Source organism: Pleurodeles waltl, chromosome 3_1, assembly GCF_031143425.1.
Source record: "Pleurodeles waltl isolate 20211129_DDA chromosome 3_1, aPleWal1.hap1.20221129, whole genome shotgun sequence".
Classification (NCBI taxonomy): Eukaryota; Metazoa; Chordata; class Amphibia; order Caudata; family Salamandridae; genus Pleurodeles; species Pleurodeles waltl.
In genome coordinates, this window is record NC_090440.1 from 604075062 (window position 1) to 604098682 (window position 23621).

The 23621-nt window shown below is 46.4% G+C and overlaps 1 protein-coding gene across 3 annotated transcripts in view; it reads left to right on the forward strand.

Moving 5' to 3' along the window:
- KMT5B (lysine methyltransferase 5B) overlaps window positions 1–23621 on the forward strand; it is a 326116-nt gene that overhangs the window by 237470 nt on the left and 65025 nt on the right. For all 3 annotated transcript variants that reach the window (XM_069223050.1, XM_069223048.1, XM_069223049.1), the window contains one exon: window positions 20022–20224. In XM_069223050.1, the coding sequence (XP_069079151.1) occupies window positions 20022–20224 (203 nt within the window). The remainder of the gene's footprint in view (window positions 1–20021; window positions 20225–23621) is intronic.

The following is a 23621-nucleotide window of genomic DNA, read 5'->3' on the forward strand; positions in this document are numbered from 1 at the left end:
TTACACCACCACCCTCTCCTCCGCCCGTGATTAACGTTTCACCAGCACAAACTCCATCTCACTCCCCAGCTCACACCACCATGAGCCAGGGTGACCAAGATCAGGACGCATGGGACCTATACGACGCCCCAGTGTCAGATAACAGCCCGGAGGCCTACCCTACAAAGCCATCTCCACCAGAAGACAGCACCGCGTACTCTCAGGTGGTGGCTAGAGCAGCACAATTTCATAACGTAAGCCTCCACTCAGAACAGGTCGAGGATGATTTCTTGTTCAACACACTCTCCTCCACCCACAGCTCCTACCAAAGCCTGCCTATGTTCCCTGGTATGCTCCGGCACGCAAAAGACATATTTAAGGAGCCGGTCAAAAGTAGGGCAATCACACCAAGGGTGGAAAAGAAGTATAAGCCGCCTCCTACGGACCCGGTTTTCATCACTACACAGCTGCCACCAGACTCTGTTGTTGTAGGAGCAGCTAGGAAAAGGGCCAACTCTCACACATCTGGAGATGCACCACCCCCAGCTAAAGAAAGCCGCAAGTTCGATGCAGCTGGTAAAAGAGTCGCAGCACAAGCTGCAAACCAGTGGCGCATCGCGAACTCCCAGGCACTACTTGCGCGCTATGACAGAGCCCACTGGGACGAGATGCAACATCTCATTGAACATCTGCCCAAGGACTTCCAAAATAGGGCGAAACAAGTGGTTGAGGAGGGACAGACCATCTCCAACAACCAGATACGTTCCTCCATGGACGCTGCAGATACAGCTGCACGGACAATTAATACATCTGTAACTATCAGACGGCATGCATGGCTCCGAACGTCTGGATTTAAACCAGAGATTCAACAAGCAGTTCTCAATATGCCTTTTAATGAAAAAGAACTGTTCGGTCCAGAAGTGGACACAGCGATTGAGAAACTCAAAAAAGATACGGACACTGCCAAAGCCATGGGCGCACTCTACTCCCCGCAGAGCAGAGGGAATTACAGCACATTCCGTAAAACGCCCTTTCGAGGGGGGTTTCGGGGTCAAAGCACACAAGCCAGCACCTCACAAGCAACACCGTCCACTTACCAGGGACAGTATAGAGGAGGTTTTCGGGGACAATATAGAGGAGGGCAATTCCCTAGAAATAGAGGGAGATTTCAAAGCCCCAAAACCCCTACTACTAAACAATGACTCACATGTCACTCACCCCCTCCACACAACACCAGTGGGGGGAAGAATAGGTCATTATTACAAAGCATGGGAGGAAATCACTACAGACACTTGGGTTCTAGCAATTATCCAACATGGTTATTGCATAGAATTTCTACAATTCCCTCCAAACATACCACCAAAAGCACAAAATTTAACAACACACCATTCCAATCTCCTGGAGATAGAAGTGCAGGCACTATTGCAAAAGAATGCAATCGAATTAGTGCCAAACACACAAATAAACACAGGAGTTTACTCACTGTACTTTCTGATACCAAAGAAGGACAAAACACTGAGACCAATCCTAGACCTCAGAGTAGTGAACACTTTCATCAAATCAGACCACTTCCACATGGTCACACTACAAGAAGTATTGCCATTGCTAAAACTACACGACTACATGGCAACTTTAGACCTCAAGGATGCTTATTTCCATATACCAATACACCCATCGCACAGGAAATACCTAAGGTTTGTATTCAAAGGAATACATTACCAATTCAAGGTACTGCCTTTCGGATTAACAACCGCACCAAGAGTCTTTACCAAATGTCTAGCGGTAGTCGCTGCACACATAAGAAGGCAGCAAATACATGTGTTCCCATATTTGGACGACTGGCTAATCAAGGCCCATTCGTTCATACAGTGCTCAAATCACACAAATCAGATCATACAAACCCTCTTCAAACTCGGGTTCACCGTCAATTTCACAAAATCAAAAATTCTGCCACGCAAGGTACAACAATACCTGGGAGCCATAATAGACACATCAAAGGGAGTAGCCACTCCAAGTCCACAAAGAATTCAAAATTTCAACACCATCATACAACGCATGTATCCAACACAAAAGATACAGGCAAAGATGGTATTACAACTCCTAGGCATGATGTCATCATGCATAGCCATTGTCCCAAACGCAAGACTGCACATGAGGCCCTTACAACAATGCCTAGCATCGCAGTGGTCTCAAGCACAGGGTCACCTTCTAGATCTGGTGTTAATAGACCGCCAAACTTACCTCTCGCTTCTGTGGTGGAACAACATAAATTTAAACAAGGGGCGGCCTTTCCAAGACCCAGTGCCACAATACGTAATAACAACAGATGCTTCCATGACAGGGTGGGGAGCACACCTCGATCAACACAGCATACAAGGACAATGGAACGTACATCAAACAAAACTGCATATCAATCACCTAGAACTTCTAGCAGTTTTTCAAGCACTAAAAGCTTTCCAACCAATAATAGTTCACAAATACATTCTCGTCAAAACAGACAACATGACAACAATGTATTATCTAAACAAGCAGGGAGGGACGCACTCCACGCAGTTAAGCCTGCTAGCACAAAAAATTTGGCATTGGGCAATTCACAACCAAATTCGCCTAATTGCACAGTTTATACCAGGGATACAAAATCAACTCGCAGACAATCTCTCTCGAGATCACCAACAGGTCCACGAATGGGAAATTCACCCCCAAATTCTGAACACTTATTTCAAACTCTGGGGAACACCTCAGATAGACTTGTTTGCGACAAGGGAGAACGCAAAATGCCAAAACTTCGCATCCAGGTACCCACACAAACAATCCCAAGGCAATGCCCTATGGATGAACTGGTCAGGGATATTTGATTACGCTTTTCCTCCTCTCCCTCTCCTTCCTTACCTGGTAAACAAACTCAGTCAAAGCAAACTCAAACTCATATTGATAGCACCAACTTGGGCAAGGCAACCCTGGTACACAACGCTGCTAGACCTCTCAGTGGTACCCTGCACCAAATTGCCCAACAGGCCAGATCTGTTGACACAGCACAACCAAAAGATCAGACACCCAGATCCAGCATCGCTGAATCTAGCAATCTGGCTCCTGAAATCCTAGAATTCGGGCACTTACAACTTACCCAAGAATGTATGGAAGTCATAAAACAAGCAAGAAGGCCATCCACCAGGCACTGCTATGCAAGTAAATGGAAGAGGTTTGTTTGCTACTGCCATATTAATCAAATACAACCATTACACACAACTCCAGAACATGTAGTGGGTTACTTGCTTCACTTACAAAAATCTAACCTAGCTTTCTCTTCCATTAAGATTCACCTTGCAGCAATATCTGCATACCTGCAGACTACCTATTCAACTTCCCTATATAGAATACCAGTCATTAAAGCATTCATGGAGGGCCTTAGGAGAATTATACCACCAAGAACACTACCTGTTCCTTCATGGAACCTAAATGTTGTCCTAACTAGACTTATGGGTCCACCTTTTGAACCCATGCACTCCTGCGACATACAGTTCCTAACCTGGAAGGTGGCATTTCTCATCGCCATTACTTCCCTGAGAAGAGTAAGCGAGATTCAGGCGTTTACTATACAGGAACCTTTTATACAACTACACAAAAATAAAGTCGTCCTAAGGACCAATCCTAAATTTTTGCCAAAGGTTATTTCACCGTTCCATCTAAATCAAACAGTGGAACTTCCAGTGTTCTTTCCACAGCCAGATACCGTAGCTGAAAGGGCACTACATACATTAGATGTCAAAAGAGCATTAATGTATTACATTGACAGAACAAAGAACATCAGAAAGACTAAACAACTCTTTATTGCATTTCAAAAACCTCATGCAGGAAACCCAATTTCAAAACAAGGTATAGCCAGATGGATAGTTAAATGCATCCAAATCTGCTACCTTAAAGCTAAACGACAGCTGCCCATTACACCAAGGGCACACTCAACCAGAAAGAAAGGTGCTACCATGGCCTTTCTAGGAAACATCCCAATGCAAGAAATATGTAAGGCAGCCACATGGTCTACGCCTCACACATTCACCAAGCACTACTGTGTAGACGTGTTATCCGCACAACAAGCCACAGTAGGTCAAGCTGTATTAAGGACATTATTTCAGACTACTTCCACTCCTACAGGCTGATCCACCGCTTTTGGGGAAATAACTGCTTACTAGTCTATTGCAGAACATGCGTATCTACAGCGACAGATGCCATCGAACTGAAAATGTCACTTACCCAGTGTACATCTGTTCGTGGCATCAGTCGCAGTAGATTCGCATGTGCCCACCCGCCTCCCCGGGAGCCTGTAGCAGTTTGGAAGTTACCTTCAATTATCTATATATGTATCATCTCAACCTTAAATAGGTGCATACTTAGTCACTCCATTGCATGGGCACTATTACTACAATTCAACTCCTACCTCACCCTCTGCGGGGAAAAACAATCGAAGATGGAGTCGACGCCCATGCGCAATGGAGACAAAAGGAGGAGTCACTCGGTCCCGTGACTCGAAAGACTTGTTCGAAGAAAAACAACTTGTAACACTCCGGCCCAACACCAGATGGCGAGCTATTGCAGAACATGCGAATCTACTGCGACTGATGCCACGAACAGATGTACACTGGGTAAGTGACATTTTCATTATGAATATAATCATTTCAGATGGTCTAAGTGATGTAATATGAAAGTGTATAAGCAGTGCAGGAGAAGGCGCACATTATAGTTACTAAATGGTCTAGTTACTCTTACCTTACTACTTCCGCTCAGTTTTGGCAATATAATATTTAGTTCTCAGCCTCTTTGCCCTGTGTTGTTCACAGTATTTTTAATTGGGCCTACTATTATGAAATATATCCTTTTAGCCATTGGTTATAGGTTAACGTTCAAACCATCCTTATGTTTCTCACACATTTTTCTGCATTTACTCAATGTGTTTAAATGAGTGCCAGCGGTTCAAAATCCAGCTAATTATGAATAGTAAGGACCACATTTCAAAACTCCACTTTCTGGTCTCACCCACTCCCCCCCTCTCTTCTGGTATTAACAATCAAGAACAAGGAGTATCACAATGTAAGCTGATATGGCTTCAGTTTAGGGCCGTACGTTGATCGGTGTTGACAACCCCACTTAAATTTAGGGCTACATTTGTCCATCATGCATGGCCCTAAATTTGAGGGAGGTGTTCAACACCAATCAACGTACAGCCCTAAATTGAGGATGAGGACTATTAGCTTCCATTACAATACTTCTTGTTCACCTTAGTGGATGCATTCTTTCACTGTCCTGATATTGGGGGACTGCCATATCTTTAAATTATGAACCAAGTCATTGCCCATTATTGGTTGCAACCATGTTTGTCCTGAAAATGACCCTATATGAATCGCTTTGGGGGTTAAAACTTTGACAATTTCATTAGTGGACTGATATTCACTGTAATGATGATCACATTGTAGTCTTATCTTGAGTCCTGTTGATGTTCTCCCATTTAACATCCCTTAGTGCCGTATATGTTTTTGTTTTGTGTATATCACAGCACACTTTTTCACTTATGTCATTGTACACTTTCACTGTGCTATTATGTTGGAGCATCTAGAGTATGAAATATTGTTTTATCTCACCCTAGTGAAATGACTATTCACTGAATAAATGTAAATGTATATTTAATTTTTTTTTGTCCATATCTCATTAACCAAGGGCATTTAGGCTACTACCAGTTTACCCAGGTTCTTAGGAATATAGGGTTGTCCCGTAATATTTTGCATTGCCATTGACTAAGAAGCAGCCTCTAAAGGCCCACACCACCAGGATCAAGGCTGCTACAGCTGCATTGGCACATTAAATGCCTGTCCTAGAGACGTTAGCTGGTTACGCAGGCTTCAGTGCACATGTTCATGAAGCACTACTGCCCAACAGTCGGGTCCACATGGATAGGCATTTTCCAGCTTGGTCCTGTAGGACCTTTTAGTCTGAGCCATTCTACACACCCATCACCTTGAGAGGTACTGTTATGATATCTATTCACAAGTTGAGGAGACTTTATCGAAGGTAAGTAACTTGTTCTTCTAATGGATACTTTGAACAGCAGATTCCTCACCACCGTCCACCTCTCTGTTCTGTGTTATGGTCTCCTTCATCTAAAAAGATCCCAAAATAGGAATTGGCACACTGGTTCATTCAGTTCACTGATAGGTTCCATGTCTGAGGGCATGGAAGAGTTAATTTTCTCGGGTGGAACAGTGTTGACATGGAGTCACAAGCCACCACCTTCGTACACACATGAACACTGCTGTTAAGTTTTCTAGATCCAGTCTGGTGCCTTGGAAAATTCATGAGGTAACAATTCTGTGATTAGCTAGAGTAGCCACCAGAAAGAGCATTTCCGAAGGTAAGTAACTTGTTCTTCAGGAACGAGCCACTGTTGAGGAGGCAGTAGGTGTCAGTTTCTGACACTACACATCCTGTCTTATGAGTCACTTATCCTGGATTCAGTAATCACTTCAGTGGCACAACTCAAAACACCGAATATGTTCATCTTCCTTCTACTCCACCTCATTAAGATGATAGGTGTATTGACACTCCGGCTACAAGAGCTAGCAATATAAACCGTGTCTAAAAAATCTGCAAATGCTCTGGCCATTGTAGTCCAGTGTAATGGACAAATGTAGAGTGACATCACCTTGTACCTGGAACTCCTAATTTGACCTTGAAGGATAACATGGGGGAGGAAGCCAACACATAAGCTGGCTTGAATAATGCAGATATTGATGATTCTAATGTGCACTGTAGGAAAGTACCCTCTTTTGTGTTATGGTTACCCCCATTTTCTGCCTGTTGTCAGTGTGTTTGACTGTGTTCACTGGGATCCCGCTAACCAGGACCCCCAGTGAGTATGCTTTCTTCCTTCTAACTTGGTAACTTAGTTACTCAGACCCCACTTTTGGCATACTGGTGGCCCATAGTATGTGGTTCCCAGAGCATTGGGGTATTAGGGGAACTCCATGAGCTGCAGCATGTATTATGCCACCCATAAGGAGCCCATGCAAAGTGGATCTGCAGGCCTGCCATTGCAGCCTGCATGAAAGGGTGCATGCACCCTTTTCACTACAGGTGACTGCACCAGGTCACTGTAAGTCACCCCTATGGCAGGCCCTCATAGCCCAGCGGGCAGGGTGCAAGTTACCTGTGTGTGAGGGCACCCCTGCACTAGCAGAGGTGCCCCACAAACAACAAAGTTCCATTTTCCTGGACATCATGAGTGCAGGGATGCCATTTTATGCCTGTACTGGACATAGGTCACTACATATGTCCTGCTACATAATAGTAACTCCGAACCTATGCATGGTTGGTATCAAACATGTCTGAATCATACCCTAATACTGTTGTAAGTATTAGAAGTATGATTCCATGCAATCTGGGGTCTCCTTAGAGGACCCCCAGCATTGCTCCTACCAGCTTTCAGGGGTTTCCCGGGCAGCTCAAGTTGCTGCCACCCCCAGACAGGTTACTGCCCTCCTGCTGATTAAACAGCTCAAGCCCAGGAAGGCAGAACAAAGGATTTCCTTTGGGAGAGGGGGGTAAGACCCTCTCCCTTTGGAAATAGGTGTTTCATGGCTTGGGAGGGGTAGCCTCCCCAAGCCACTGGTATGCTTTGAAGGGCACATTTGGTGCCCTCTGTTCGCATAAACCAGTAAACACCGGTTCAGGGACCTCCAGTCCCTGCTCTGGCGCAAAACTTGACAATGGAAAGAGGAGTGACCACTCCCCTGTCCTTCGCCACCCCAGTGGTGGTGACCATAGCTCCTCCAGAAGGTCCCTGGGTTCTGCCATTTTGAATCCAAGGTTGGCAGGGACCTCTGGGAGCATCTGAGTGGCCAGATCAGGCAGGTGACGTCAGAGCCCGCTCCTGATAGGTGGTCACTTGGATAGCCTTTCAGGGTTGTCTAGGGCCTGTCTTGGGTGGGTCCTCGGATCCGGCTCGCAAGATTCCAGCAGGGCTTCTCTGCAATCTCTACTTCGACTTCTAGCCACTGGAACTTGCGACTGGAAACACCAGGAACAGACAATCTGCATACACGATGAAAACTCTGCTTGCAACAGTGTTTCCACGGCTCCTTCCAGCTTCTGCAAAATTTCCCCAGCTGTGCATCCTCTGAGGGCGGCAAGTCTTCAGTCTGCTTGAGAAGGAATCTCCCTCGGAGTTGCATATGTAGGCACCAATTGCAACGACGACCGGCTGCATAGATCTCCACTCATCCTGAGGTGAATGAATCCTGTATCACGGGTGGTGGTCCGAAGTAGTCCTCTTGGTCCCCTCTGCCAGCTGTCCAACTTTGGTGGGGGTCAGCCCTTGCCTTCCCATGCAGGAAAGTGACCCAGTGCATTGTGTCTCTCGCAGCTACCAAGGCTTGTTTGCATCTCCTCCAAGGGATTTTCAAGCTCCGTGTAGCGCCAGCCCGTTGCACTCCTTCCTGCAAAGCACAACCCTCTGTGTGCTTCTCCTGCGGTCTGAGAGCCTTCTCCAGTTGTGCTTCATGGGCTCCTCAGTGACTCCTGGTTCCTCATCCAGTGGGTCTCCTGGGGGGGCTGCCTCATCTTCTTTGGATTCTTTGCCTTGCTGAGGGCCCCCCTAGGACTCCTTCCGTGGGTTGAGTCCCCCTGGACCTTGCTGGTCACCGGCAGCTCCACTTAAGCTTCACTGCGACGTCTGCCTTTGCCAAGGCTTGTTGGTGTCTCTTCCACGCCACTGACCGACTGTAATCATCCATCCGGCGTGGAACGTCGACTGCATCCTCAAGGAACTCTTCACCTGCTCCAGGGCTGCATTCCTGACCATCTTAGTCCTACCATCGACCAACTCCTGCATCTACAGCTGGGTGGGTAGTAGCTCCTTCTCCCTCTGGACTCTTCTGTGACTTCTGGACTTGGTCCCCTACTTCCACTGGTCTTCCTTTTCAGGAATCCAGCTCTGGTTTCTTGCAGCCTTGTTTAGGTGTTACATTTTTTTCATTTTCTTCCTTTTGGGTGGTTTGGGGAAAATCTAGTGACTTACTCTTTTCCTCCTAGTTGCTAGGGGGCACATTGGTACTTACCTTTGGGGTTACCTAGTAACTAGCTCCCCTCTGCACATTCCACTTACCTAGGTGGGGATCCTGTGTTCGCATTTCATGTTTTTAGTATGTGGTCTGGGCTCCCCCTTGGGTCACTATTGTCTATTGCTATTTGCTCTGTTTTCTAACACTTTCTATGACTATTGCTTATTACTAATGTACAAATCTACTGTGTTACTTACCTCCTATTGGAAGGTTGCCTCTCTAGTACTTTTTGGTATTTGTGTCACTAAAATAAAGTACCTTTAATAAAGTACATTAAAGTAATAAAGTACCTTTATTATTAATAAAGTACACTGAGTGTTTTCTCTCATGTGTGTTTGTGCTGCATGACTACAGTGGTATTGCATGAGCTTTGCATGTCTCCTAGATAAGCCTTGGCAGCTCATCCACAGCTACTTCTATAGAGCCTGGCTTCTAGACACTGCCTTCACTACTCTAATAGGGGATACCTGGACCTGATATAAGCTGTGAGTACCTCCAGTACCAACCAGACACCAGTCCAGCTTCTGGCATGCACCTTTGCTGTCTAGTATCCGCAGCAGTCCTGTGAAGTCCTCTGGATTTTGTGGCTCTATGTGGTTCCTGATTTCAGCAGAGGCACCTCTCAATATGGATCCCAAACAAGGCAGTATAGTGAATCCTACAAATCCAACAGCGACCAAGGATATTCCAGAAACAAGATTACAAGAAATCGTTACAGAATTGACTAAGAACTTATATGAGAACCTGACCTTCTTCTATTACCCCAGCCTCCAACTTTTGGAGGAAACATTTCAGATTTTGCCTCAAAATGGGAAATCATCACTACGTCAGACTTACTGCTGCTGCCTGATGCTGGAATTTGTACAGAAAATGCCCTGCCACTCACTCGCCATACAATGACATCATGATCCGGAGAAGCTACAGCGCAAAATGCTTGAGCTCTTAGTTAAAGGCTTTACTCAGAAAGTACTAAACAAACAATGTAACCAGGTTTTTACTGCAGGGTCTTAGTCAGGAAGAAAACAAGCGGTTGTATCTCTGTGATCTGAATGAATTACTGTAGACACAGTCCATCTGAAAGGTCACGCTTCAGGAGGTCATCTCAGTGCTCCTAGGTATGGAATTCCTGACATCTTTATACCTTCATGATACTTATTTAAATGTTCCCATTTATCAAAATCACAGTCCGTATATCGGTGATTTTCTGTAGACGATCAGCATTACAAATACAGAGCCCTTCAACAAGTGTCTGTCGCAATTAGCAGCACATATGCAGAAGCAAGACTGCAAGTATTTTTTTCTGTATTTGGATAACTGGTTAATAAAATGCTGAACAGTGAGGGAACCAGAAGACTCAGCAAGAACCTGCCTGGCTCTCTACCTTTGATTGGGGCTCATGCTTAATGGCTATAAATCCTTGAAAAGCCTCAAATTCCCTAGGAGCTTACATTGACACCTCTTAAGGGAATGCGCTCCCTACTCAACAGCAAGCGTCATAATTATTTGGCCTGGCCCCACTGCGTTCAAGAGTGATTTAATTTCGGACAGACAATACAAATCGTTGCTAGGACTCTATTTCCACATAATTAAATGATAATAACAGCAGATAGCTAAGATAATGGATGTTGAGCCTGCATGCACGACCAGATGGCAAAAGGCAAGTGGTCAGCAAGAAAGAAGAGGCACATTATCATTGTGCTGAAGCCTACTGCTATCCATTTGAGCCTAAAGGCCTCCTTCTGGTCCTTTCAAAAACATAAATTCCGATTTGTATTGAAAGCACAACATTTATATATTATATTCCATGTTCTATCAGAAGAAGCTCCGCAATATCTTAACAACATAAACCTGACAGCAAAGGATTTACTAAGTACTCACATTAATCAGGCAGATGCTCTGTTCAAACCCTCTCAGAATGCCACGAGTGGAAACTTCATGAAAACTACTTTAGCAGCTCTTTCTTGAATGAGATTAGTCTCAGGTGGATCTCTTTGTGACCCATCGAAACAGGATATGCCATCTCTCTGCCAGCAGGCACTACCAGCAAGAAGCGCAATGGGGACTGTTTTTGATTAATTGATGCAGCATCTTTGCATATGCTTTACTGCTTTACCTCCATTTCCCCTGGCACCAAGAGTCATGGCCAAAGCGAAGAGAGACATGCAAACTAGTACTGATGGCTTCTGTGTGGCAGAGACAGTACAACGTTAATTTCTGTCCAGACAGAAGGGGCAGGTTTGTCACCACGATCCGTGATCCTTCCACTTCACAGCCTAGATCCTAACTACTTAGAATTTGTACATCTGGATATTTAAAACAAGACTATAGGGATCTCTTAGAGCCTGTACGTGCACCCTCTGCTTCCAGAACATACAATGCTAAGTTGATAGGTGTCTGTATCTGGTGTATCCACTGTCAGTACAGCTGCACAAGATTCTACCATACCTGCTACAACTGGTCAACACAATAATTTACCTTCATGAAATAAGTTTACAACTCTATTTTTATTGTTAATGGGCATTAAGACTCCTGCATACAGAAACAATAATGGCAGAATCTGTAGTGCACCTGCATGTTTTATTTTGTTGCTACATGCCATAGCTCATCCACCATTGATCTGTCATATGGAGATATAAGCATTCCTGTCTTGACTTCTTACCTTGAAGTTCATATTCCTTTCATAAGTCTTTGTCTTAAGGTTCCTCTGTTTTGACTTAGCTGTCAGTTTGGTCTGTATATTTCTGTTACTTACCCACCTGTTTGATGCGTTCTGCTGACCACGGTTAGGAGTGGAGCAACTTTGAAGTTCTCTGCACAGTCTCACACTCGATCCAAAAGATACACGCATCAGTGAATCTGATACCCTTTAGGGAGAACAGTGCTTTGATCGTGCTCATTCTGCTTCCAATGCTGTTACTGCCTCTTTGTGCTATTTATCATGCTGGATTGATGTTGATTTGCTCTTATAGAAACCTAACGTTTGTGGCATGTCTAGCTATAGATACACATGCTCTGCATACTCCTGCCATCTCGTGTTTGGATCGAACATGTGCAACGTGGTTTTCTTTGAAGAAATATTTCAAGTCATGAGGTATACAGTGACTCATCCTATGACTGGTAAGACGCATGGGCATCAGCTCCATTGTTTGTTTTCTTTTCACCGTCTGGTTTGGACGTGTAACCAAATGTGGTGTTAGTTGTCGGACATCTACGGGCTTTCCTGTCCCGTTGGCAAGGACAATCTTCATCTGTCTTAGTTTTACCCTCGTTGCGACCACCATCTGGCTCCATGAACAGGTTTCCATTTGGCGTCTCACTTCGAGGCCCTGTCCCTCGCCTTCCATTTGTCCTCTTAACAAAGACAGCTCAGTGATGGGAAGGGCTCCTTTTCTGCATTGGTTTGTGTCACTCCAAGCATTCTTGAACTGACACCACCAGGTCTGCAACCTCTGCATGTCAACAGAGTATGACGAGACCACCTGTTCTGTCTTTCTTGCGTTTCCTTCATAGAAGATCTTAAGATATCAGAGCAATCGACGACTCGCTAGATGCTGAATGGAGCACCAACAGGAAGATTAAACTCCCAATGCCTTTGGGGCGAGACATTGAGGAAGAGCCACAGACCATCCCCTGAGGAATCTTGCCTCTCCATTTCAGCCTGGCACCGAGCTCACACTACGAGCTGGAGGCAGAGGAGTAGAAAATCTTGAAAACACATCAAGGTAGCAAGTCTTAGAGCATGAGTACACCTTAACTCTCACTAGTTGCACACCAACAGCGTTCACAGGCTGAGCACTGCCCCAGTAGGGGGATGGGCATAAAGCCCTGAAGCACAACCTACGTTTTCTGTTTCATCACTTCTTGCAGGCCATGGACGACACAGACAGAAGGCGTTGGAGCAAATATCATGCCAAACTCAGCGCTGAAACGGCCCAACAAACCAGAGGCTCCTTTGGTGCAGACAACCCCATTCACACTGGCACTTGTATCAGCTTCTAAGACCCCTCTGGCTCCAAAATATCATACAGCATCACAAGTTGCCTCATCTCTTATAAGCCATAAGAGTCCCTCAACATCCAGTCACCTGGTGCCCAGAGGTCCATCGTCTGCAAGTTCCAAGAACTTGGAGCAGCCCATTCTTCAGTGTCTCCTGGAAGAACTTGATGCTCAACAGAAGAGAGACTTCATCCATCCACTGACTGGGAAGATCTCTATCAGTCTGTCTCCCAAAGTGCAGGACACTCCTCCCAGGAAGAGAAAATACCCTTTCTAAGAGGAGCTTGCATTACAGCCCTTACCTCATCCTAAGTAGAAGAAACACTGGGACAGGGGCTTTAGCCCATTACCTCTCCATTCCCCTGCTTCTCCTCCTCCTCCTCCATTACCTCCAGCACCACCAAATAGTCCACACCTTATGGGGGGGTAGTCCCTTGTACCCTATGGATCCCTATGAGGCCCCAAACGATCCTGAACCTAGAGACAACCATAGGAATGGCTCAGTGTTGATCCTTCAGCAAACACGGATCCAGATCTCTATCCAGCCAATACTTCCCCTCTTGCTACTGATACCACTTCTTACTGTGAGGTCATCATCAGGGCTGTGACATTTCACAAAGTACACCTGCATACCTTTCAAGAATATGAAGACTTCCTGATTGAGACAGTGTTCATACACTTAGTGTACCGTCAGTTCCTGCCTACGCTTATGGGCATGCTGAAGACTGCACCTGCCACCTTCTGGCAGTTTCCCCAAAACTGCACAGTTGTTTCCCCAATTGGCAAAACCTTTAGTACCCTCTGTAAGTCCATAGTAAATTGTACCCCTGGTACATAGGGCCTGGAGTACTGAAGAGGGTCCCTAAGCACTTCAGCGTGAATTGTGCCACCCTAAGGGACCCCTCCCCAAGCACATGGCACGCTGCCATTGCAGGCTCCGTGTCATGGTGCAGACCAAAGTGAAAACATAACGTGGCGCACGGCCTGTGTCTCCTGTCCCCTAACACTGCATGTAATGTATGCAAGTTGCCCCCTAGCAGGCCTTACTGCCGTAAAGCTGGGTGCATTATATTACATGTGAGGGGATATCTCCTGTTATGTTTTTGTTGATTCTCAGACATGGTAAGTGACCAGGGAAGCCATTTTAAGTACATGTGGTGGATGCTGGTCACTGCAAGTTCCCCAGCTACATCATGGTTTCACTGAAGGTAGGGATGTTTGGTGTCAAACAATCTTGTACTGGTGAACCCACACTGATGTCCGTGTTGGATTTACCAATACATGCACCCTGTAAAGGTGCCCCCTGGAAGACTGCCAACTACTAATCGGTTAATTGACTGGTCCTGAGCAGTTCAGCCACCTTAGCGACGTTTCTGACCTCCTAAGGTAGGGCCAGTACTCTCGGGTTCCAGAGACAAAAGCCTGCACTGGGCAGGGTTGTTGACACCCCCTCCAGATAGGATGGACATTCCAGGACAGGAGGCTTCAAAGGCCTAGCCGCCTTTGTAATGCAACCCAGATCTCTCCAAATGGCTGAGATGGCCAACCGCCCTGCCATGACTCCACTTTTTGGCAGCAGGACAGGTGGGAAAATTAGGCAGATTAGGAGGAGTGCCCTCTTCATGCCTGTCCCACCCCTAAGGTGGACAAGCAGGGGTGGACACCACTTCTTAAATTTCTCCATCTTGGTTTGGAAAGAATTAGGCCTCTCGGGTCAGGGTTATGCCCACCTCTCAATAGAAGTGGTCATAGAAAGGGCGTAGTCACTTTAAAGGTGGGTAATCTATTGACTGACAATTGGCACTACCTGTAACACCCTTAAATTGAGTATTTAGGTGGAACCCCTGAACCCCAGAATTCAGATCCTGATGATCTGCTCGATGGACTCTGCACCAGAAGACGGCTCATCCTGCTGCTGAGCCCCAAGAAATTCTGGAGGACTGTCTGCTTTGGACAAAGACTCAAGACTCCAGTGAGCCCGGGCCTGCTCCCCAACCAACTCCAAAGAAAGGACTCTGCAGCCCCCGGAATCGCGAAGACCCGACACCTGAAGTCACCACTGCTTCTGCCTTCCATGACCCGAGGTGAAGTAGGCCACTGTTGTCAAGGTTCCTAGAGTTCGAGTTTATCGTGATTTCACCCCTCTTAGATTCCCTGAGTCACCTGAAGCCTGTACACGCAGGCCCCTCTACTGCGGCCTTTTCAAACACATTGATCTACTGACACCACCAGTCCAAGACATAGGGCCTGATTTAGATATTAGCAGATGAGTTACTCCATCAGAGCGGTGATCGATATTCCATCCGCCGTAATCTAAATCCCATTATATCCTATGGGATTTAGATTTTGGCGAGCAGGATATCCATCACCACTGTGATGGAGTAACTCATCAACCAGTATATAAATCAGGCCCATGGTCTGTTACCTTCTTCATCTTCAGATGTCAGGTCTTGCCTAACTTCTGTCGACCTCCACTTGGCTGTAGTGTTAGCTTGCTTACAAAACAGGGAACACTTTGTTATTCAGAGTCCCCGTCATCAAAGCCTTTATGGAAGGACTCAAATGAGTTATTCCACACAGGGTGCCCCTGGCATGTGTGTGGAACATCAGCATGGTCTTCAATCAACTTATGGTCCTTCCTTTTGAGCCCCTCTCATACTCCCCCCTCGAGTTCCACTTGTGAGAAGGTTGCTTTCCTTGTTGCCATTATATTTTTAAGGCATGTTAGCAAGCTACATGCTCTTACCTAGATTAACTTTTCTTCCCAGTACACAATAACTGAGTCGTCCTTGGACTAACCCATAGTTTCTGCTTAAGATGGTATCTCACTTACACCTTAATCAGACCATTAAGCTTCTGGTGTTCTTCACAGAGCTAGATGCTGTAGCAGAGACGGCCCTCCAAACACTAGATTTCAAGTGGACCTTTATGTACTATATTATTTGATAGAGGCTTCTAGTTGCAGATTCGTTACCTTTGAATTTCCCCAGGTGTCAGACTGGATCCGGAGATTTTCATGAGCAGTACACCTGCACAGGGCATCTGTCGGCTCTGCGTCCTTCGTTGGTGTCGTCCATGCCAGATATGATGTTGGGTTCCTATATAGGGGCCACACCGACTTACGGACATCATTTCTTTTCTTTCCACACCAGCAAGCACTGATCCGAAGAGAGCTACCCCTTAGTCACTTTTTTGACTGGCTTTTTTCAACTTCTCATCAAGACTTTTTGTGTTTTCTACTCCTAGTGTGTCAGGGATGTAATCCAGAAAGATGGGCATCAAGCCCTGCAGATCCTGTCATCAGGCGATGTCCATGAAGGATTCACACCTCATGTGTGTTTGGTGCCTGGAGCGCGACCACGACCTATCGTGCACTGAGTGTCCAGCCATGCATCCGAAGGCTTTGAGGGCATGGCCCCTAAAGCTGATGGCAGCCTGAAGCTCACTCCGCGCAAGTTGAGATCTTGGTCGAGAGAAAGGTCCCTGGATCCATTTGCGGAGTCCTCCATCGTCGTCGTCCCACTCCAAGTTCTCAGGGAGCTAGGGTAAGTCAGGGCATAAGAAGAAGTCGAAGAAGTCAAAGCGTTCTTTGACTTCACCTTATCCGTTGTCTGACGATGGAGCGTCATCGTTCTAGGCCTCACTCTGCTGAGACTTGGCCTGGGCTGACTCCTCACCTCTCTGAGTTTCTGGGATGCCGACGTTCCCAGCATGCAGCTGGATAGCCATCGTACGATGCTGACAGCAGCAGAAGCCTTGCCTCCTAGATCGGATCCTGAGCCCTTTTATTTTGTGTTAGGTCTCTGGGATGAATGGGAGGAGTCGCTGGACCCTTTAGAATACTGACGCTATGAAACTATGGACTGGCGTGAAGATTTAGTTGAGGCCAGGGAACTGAATACTTCTCCAGATACTGTCATGCTTTCTTCCCCTACCATAGCTAAGGAGAAGTGAGCATCTTATACTGTGGTGGTGAGAAGAGCGGCTGAGGTCCTGAACTTCAGCTGCCTTCAGCGACCCTCAAGACTAATCTCCTGACAGAGGTGTTACAACCAGGAGCTTCCACGTCAGAACCCCTGCTCCCATTTCATGAGGCCCCCACGGACATCCTAATGGGTATCTGGGCCTTTTGGAGCTCCATGCGATCCGGCTAGCATTAAAAGCATTTCTTCCCTCTATCTAGGTAAAATGGTACAGGTGATCACGGACAACACCACCACCATGTGGTACTGCAACAAGCAAAGCAGAGATGGGGTTGTGGACCCTTTGTCAAGAGGGTCTGCGCCTGTGGATGTGGCTGGAACAGCATGGCATATCCCTGGTGGTTCAACATTTGGCGGGCTCTCTGAATGTCAAAGTGGACACTCATCCGAAAAATTCCTAATGGATCACAATTGGCCTCTCAAAATTGCAGTGCAGAGTCTCTTTCAGCAGCGGGGAGAGCCTTGGTTAGATATGTTCATCTCTATAGAGAACACGCAATGTCACCAGTTTTGCACGTTGGCGTTTCCAAGGCGGTAATCGCTTGGAGAGGCTTTTCATCTTGAGTGGAACTCAAGCCTCCTGTACGCCTTTCCTCCCATACCACTTCTGCCCAGAGTTCTCAAGGAGATCACGAATGACAGGGCTCAAGTAATCCTTGTGGCTCCGAACTGGGGACGGAGAGTCTGGTATGCTGAGTTGCTGAGCATGTCCATTGATCCTCCGATCAGACTACCCCTTAGGGAGGATCTTCTGTTGCATCAGCAGGGGAGGGTTCTGCACCCAAACCTGCCAACTCTCCATCTTCTTGCGTAGATATTGAGCAGCAACAGTTTACAGCTTTTGACTTTCCTCCCGAAGTCTGTAATGTCATTTTGGCTGGCAGGCTCCCCGCCACCAAAGCGGTATATGCCTGTCGTTTGAAGAAATTTTTGGCATGTGCACAAACAAGTCTGTTGACCCTCCCTTTCTCTGTTGTTGATCCTTTTCCTATCCCAGCAGGGCTTTGCTGCGGGCACTCTTAATAGTTATTTGTCTGCTATTTCTGCTTTTTTTAGGTTGCCTGATCAGTCTTTTTTGTTAAAGTGAGGACTTAGGTTCCTCAAAGGTCTTACACATCTCTTTCCTCCATCCTCATTATGCTCCAGTTGGATCTGAATTTGATTTTGACATATCTGGCGTGTGCTCCTTTTGAGCCTCTCCACAGTTGTCCTCTCAGGCTTCTCACTTTGAAAATGGCCTTCCTTGTGGCCATTACGTCTGCCTGCAGGGTGAGTGTGCTGCAGGCATTGTCATCTAAGCCACCCTACCTTTCCATCTTTCCTGACAAAGCGGTGCTTTGCCAAAAGTGGTCACGCCTTTTAATGTAGGCCATTCCATCCCCATGCCTACTTTTTTGCACACCCCAACATCCTTCTAATAGAGGAGAGACTTCACTGCCTGGACCCAAAAAGAGCGTTGGTGTTCTACCTTGATCGTACAAGAGAGTTCCAATGGATGACCAACTCTTTGTAGGATATGTGGGTGCGAAGAAAGGTTGGCCAGTGCAGAAGTGGACCATCTCTAGTTGGGTCATACTCTGCATTAACCACACTGGCACTGGCCAGAAAGCAACCCCAAGGGTTTGTGTTTTCATTCTACCCGATATTAAGCTGTGGCCACTGAGTTAGCACAAGGAGTTTGTCGTTGACATCTGTCAGGCATCAATCTCTCCACCCGTTTATCAAACACTACTGCCTGGACAGTCAGGTCCATAGGCACAAGCACTTTGCCCATTTATTCCTACAGGATTTTTGAGTATGAACTTGGTTTGCAGACCCACCTCCAGGGATGGTATTGCCTGGGTACCTATTCAAAGGTAAGGAATCTACAGCTAGAAGTCTATCAGATGAACAAGTTACTTACCTTCAGTAACACCTTATATGGTAGAGACGATATCTAGTTGCAGATTACTTACCGACCCACCCATCCTCCTAGCACAGCAAGCTAATTTCTAGGGGCAGGGACTCACCTTTCAGGGTCTTTGGGCCATATGTATGAACACATTTTCCTATAGACACAGAATGGGTAAAACCCTTTGATACATCTGGCCCTTAGTTTTGACACACCAGTAGTCAGTTTCTTTATTGCTCTGTGCTTTTGGCGTGGAAAGTTGTGAAATGAAACTGACGCCAGCGTGCCAGATTGGGGCCTATATAGAAACTGCAACGCCATACCCTGCTCAGACAATGGACGCAGAGCCGATCAACGCCACCTATCGACGCACAAGGGTACTGCTTACCAAAATCTCCAGATCCAGTCTGATGCCTGGGGGAGATTCATAGGTAAGGAATCTGCATCTAGATATTGTCTCTATCAGCTAAGGCGTTACTGAAGGTAAGTAACTTGTTTGACAGGACCAAGCCATTTTGCAAAACTGAACAACTCTTTGTGGCATTCACTAAACCACACAAAAGCTGTGCTCTGTAAGTAGGGAATAGCTACATGGCTTGTCAGTGCATTCAAACCTGCTATGCTAACTCCAAACAGAATTTGCCTGCACCACCCATGCCCCATTCTACCCACAAAAAGGTGAAGCATTACAAATCTTTTAAAACTGGTGAGCTAGTAGAGTTATATTTTATTTTGAAAAACACTCTCTTGTGTATTCCTGCTTGAGTGAGGAAGATTCACAACTAACTGGCTGTGTACTTCGATGTATGACTTGTGCTGTAGCCGTCTTCAAAAGTAGTCAAATAGCTGTCAGTCTTATTCATGTGATTAACTAACTTCATAGATTGTATATAAAGCCCACTACACAGCACATTTCCTGAATCAGGTTTTACCCACTCATCCAATTTAATTATGTAATATTTTTGTAATGTTTTAATTAACTTTACAATACATTCTCATACAATTTAAGTTTCTCTTTGTGTTTTTTGTATACTGCCTTGAACAAATAAATTTATAACCTTTTTACAGACGTGGAACTGGTGCTTTCAAATCTAGAGCTGGGAGACCTGTACCGGCCCCCGTTATAAATAGCAAGTATGGCCTGCGAGAGACGGATAAACGCTTGAACAGGCTAAAACAACTGGGGGATGGCAGCCAAAACTGTGACAGTCAATCGGTTGATTCCAATACTGATGCCGACACTACTCAGGAAAAAACTAACAAAACCAGATGTGAGTAAAAAGTAACTGTGGCTTGTTGCATTTGGTGACTTCCTTCCCCATGTACAGCAGTTATTTAATACTATGTAATGTGTTGATGAATTCCCTGTTCCACTGGAGAAAAGCAACTCTTGTCAGAAGCAGTACCCTAGAGCTGTTGATTTTGACTGCCAAAGAGTTTGACCACTTCTTCACAACACTGCACCACCTACAATTCTGTTGCATTTTAATGCTATGCAGCACAGAGCATCCTTGCTCCTTAGTCGTTATTACTGCCAAATTTCCTTGACATACGTTTTTAATCCCTGCAACACCTTTGTTTTATATCAGTTTACTTTCTCTCAACACAATGTTTGAGTGCTTGTCCTGCATTTACCTCCTACCATGTATACTTTTCTCACCGGAATTACTTAATTTGATCCTGTTCATTCATTGCATCTTTAACTCTTAAATCTGTGTCTAACATTCATACTACGCAGTCTGACAAATTCATCCCTAATCCTTCATCATTCACAAACAACTAACTTAATAAGTTTCTGTTCATTTTTGTTACCATCACTTCATTAATCAGTCATCTTTTCATTCATTGGAAGTGCAGTTGCAGTGCTGGCATCAGCTCCCTTTTTTCCATGCCAACATCGCAGATGAGGAGAGCTGTCTCAGTCATTTAACAACCTTTTTTGACTTTTTCTGAACTCGTTTTTGAGCTTTGCTCCCAGTGTGCTAGGAACATGTCTCCCAATACAACAACGGAGTGCAAACCATGTTGAGAATGCCATCAACAGATGTCTCTCTCTGACCCACAGTTGGTTTGTCCATGATGCTTGGTTGTTGAGCCACAACTCCAAGGCCTGTTTCAGCTATAAGTCTATAAATCTGAAGGTGAATCACATGCAGGTGGTGACGCTTCTGGCAGCACAGCAGAAGAAGGTTCCTTTGCCAGTTTTGGTCACATGGGAGATGGCAAGGCGGTCACCACAGCCTTCAAGGTCCAAGACTTCTTCCATCAATTGGGGTACGTCAAAGAAGATGAGTCAAAGCATTCTTCAGCTTCCCCCTCCAAACACCATGTGTCTAGGCCCTACTGCTGCACACCTCCTGCATGGCCGTCGTCCCCTGGTGCTGGAGCAACACTTGCCCAACTTAGGGTTTTGCAACATCAGGCACGCAATCTTTGGGCCTCCAACTCACTCTGACATGCCTTTGTGCCCGCTGGAGCCGAGAGGTGCTGCTGCTGGGTTACCACCGGTAGGTTAGCCCCTAACGGCAGCTGGGCCTCCTGGATCTGCACCAGATCTGGAGCAACACCATCACAGGCGTCTCCTTATATCTCTGCTCCTTCCATTCTGGCACCATCTTTGACCCCTCTTGTGCCCCGCAAAGATGTGCCCATCGTTATCAACAACTCTGAACTGGCGCTGTTCAACTGCAATACCAGCATCATCCAGGCACTACCTACTTCTTGACTTCCCACCCCTACATCAGCTGTTCCTCCCTGGAGGAGGAAGGGTTTGGCCCCCTAGATAGGTTTGTGATCCAGCAGAAAACTGGTGTGAGGAGCTGGGTCATGCCAGTGGCCTGGACACCTCGCCAGACTCTGGCATATGCTGCCCCTTCCGGGCCCTGTGTCGAAGAAAGGCACATCCACTGCTACTGTGTTACGCAGCGGTCCTCGACCTTCTGCTGCATGCTGTCAAGAGCAACATTTTAATGGAGGTGCTTCACCCAGGAGCTAATTCAGCTCAACTGCTGCTCCCTGTAGGAAGCTAACCTGGTGTGTGGTTGGTACCTAAGGTACTTACACCTTATACGAGGTCCAGGTATCCCCTCTTAGTGAAGTGTAGGCAGTGTCTAGAAGCCAGTCTCTCCAGAGGTAGCTGTGGATGAGCAGCAAAGGCTCATCTAGGAGACATGCAAAGCTCATGCAATGCCACTGTAGTCACACAGCACTTACACATATGAAAGGAAACACTCAGTTGTACGAAAATAAAGGTACTTTATTTTTGGCACCAATCACTACAAAATACTAGACAGGTGACACACTCATAGGTGGTAAGTATACACTAAATCTATACATGAACAATCATAAATGGACATAGAAAAGGTTAGAAAACAGTGCAAACAGTAATAACCAATAGTGCCCCTAGGGGGAGCACAAACCATATACTAAAAAAAAATGGAATGCGAACAAAGTACCCCGACCTAGGTAAGTAAAATGTGTAGAGGGGAGCTGGGAGTACTAGAAAACCACAGAGAGGTAAGTAACACAGTACCCCCCAGCAACCAGGAATGCCGTAGTAAAAAAACGGGATTTTCCCGAAACCACCCAAAAGGAGGAAAAGAAGAAAAAGAAGACACCCAGAGAAGACTGCAAGAAAACCAGTGGTGGATTCCTGAAGAGAGAAGACCTGTGGAGAGAGGGCACCATGTCAAAAAGTCAAAAAGGAATAGGAGGTACTACCCACCCAGCTGTGGCTGCAGGAGTTGGTCGACGGTAATGAAGAACAGGTCAACACGGCTGCCCAGAAGCCTGAGAAGAGTTCCTGATGGATGCAGAAGATGTCCCACGCTGGAAGGAAGATTGCAGACGAATGTCGGTGCAGGATTTCCACTGGCAAGCCTTGGCAAAGGCAAACTTGCGGTTAGTGGAAAAGAGATTCTGCTGGGGACCAGCAAGGCCCAGGAGGACTCCACCCAGGAGGGGTAGTCACAGGGGACCCTCAGCATCGCAGATAATCCACAAGAGCGAAGGCAGCACCTGCAGGGGTCCCACAGGATGGGGACACAGGAGTTGCTGAAGGAGCCCACGCAGCACTACAAAAGAGGATCCCACGCTGCAGGAGAACTACTCAGGAGGCTGTGCTTTGCAGGATGGAGTGCTGGGGGCAGGAGCTACACGTCACCTGAAGATCCCTTGGAGGACGTGCAAAGAAGCCTTGGCAACTGCAAGAGACGTGGTGCTTTGGGGTACTGTCCTGCGTGGGGAGGCAAAGGCTTGACTCCACCAAATTTGGACAGCTGGAAGAGAGGACCAAGAGGACTACTCTGGACCACCACCCATGATGTAGCATCCACACAGCTCAGCAGGGGAGGGGATCCACGCAGCTGGTCATCGCTTGTTGTAGGTGCCGGCGGATGCAGGGGAGTGACTCCTTCACTCCAAGGGAGATTCATTCTTCTTCTTGTGCAGGCTGAAGAGTTGCAGTCTTCTGAGGATGCACGGCGAGGGAAATGTTGCAAAGCTGGCAGGAGCCCTGGAAACAATGTTGCTAAAGAGTTTTTTCTTCTTGGAAGCAGCTTGTCGGGTCCTGGAGGTTCCAGTTTCGGTCTCGGAGGCCAGAAGTCAAAGCAGAGGTTGCAGATAAGTCCTGCTAAAATCTAGCAAGCCGAATCTTAGGACCCACCCAAG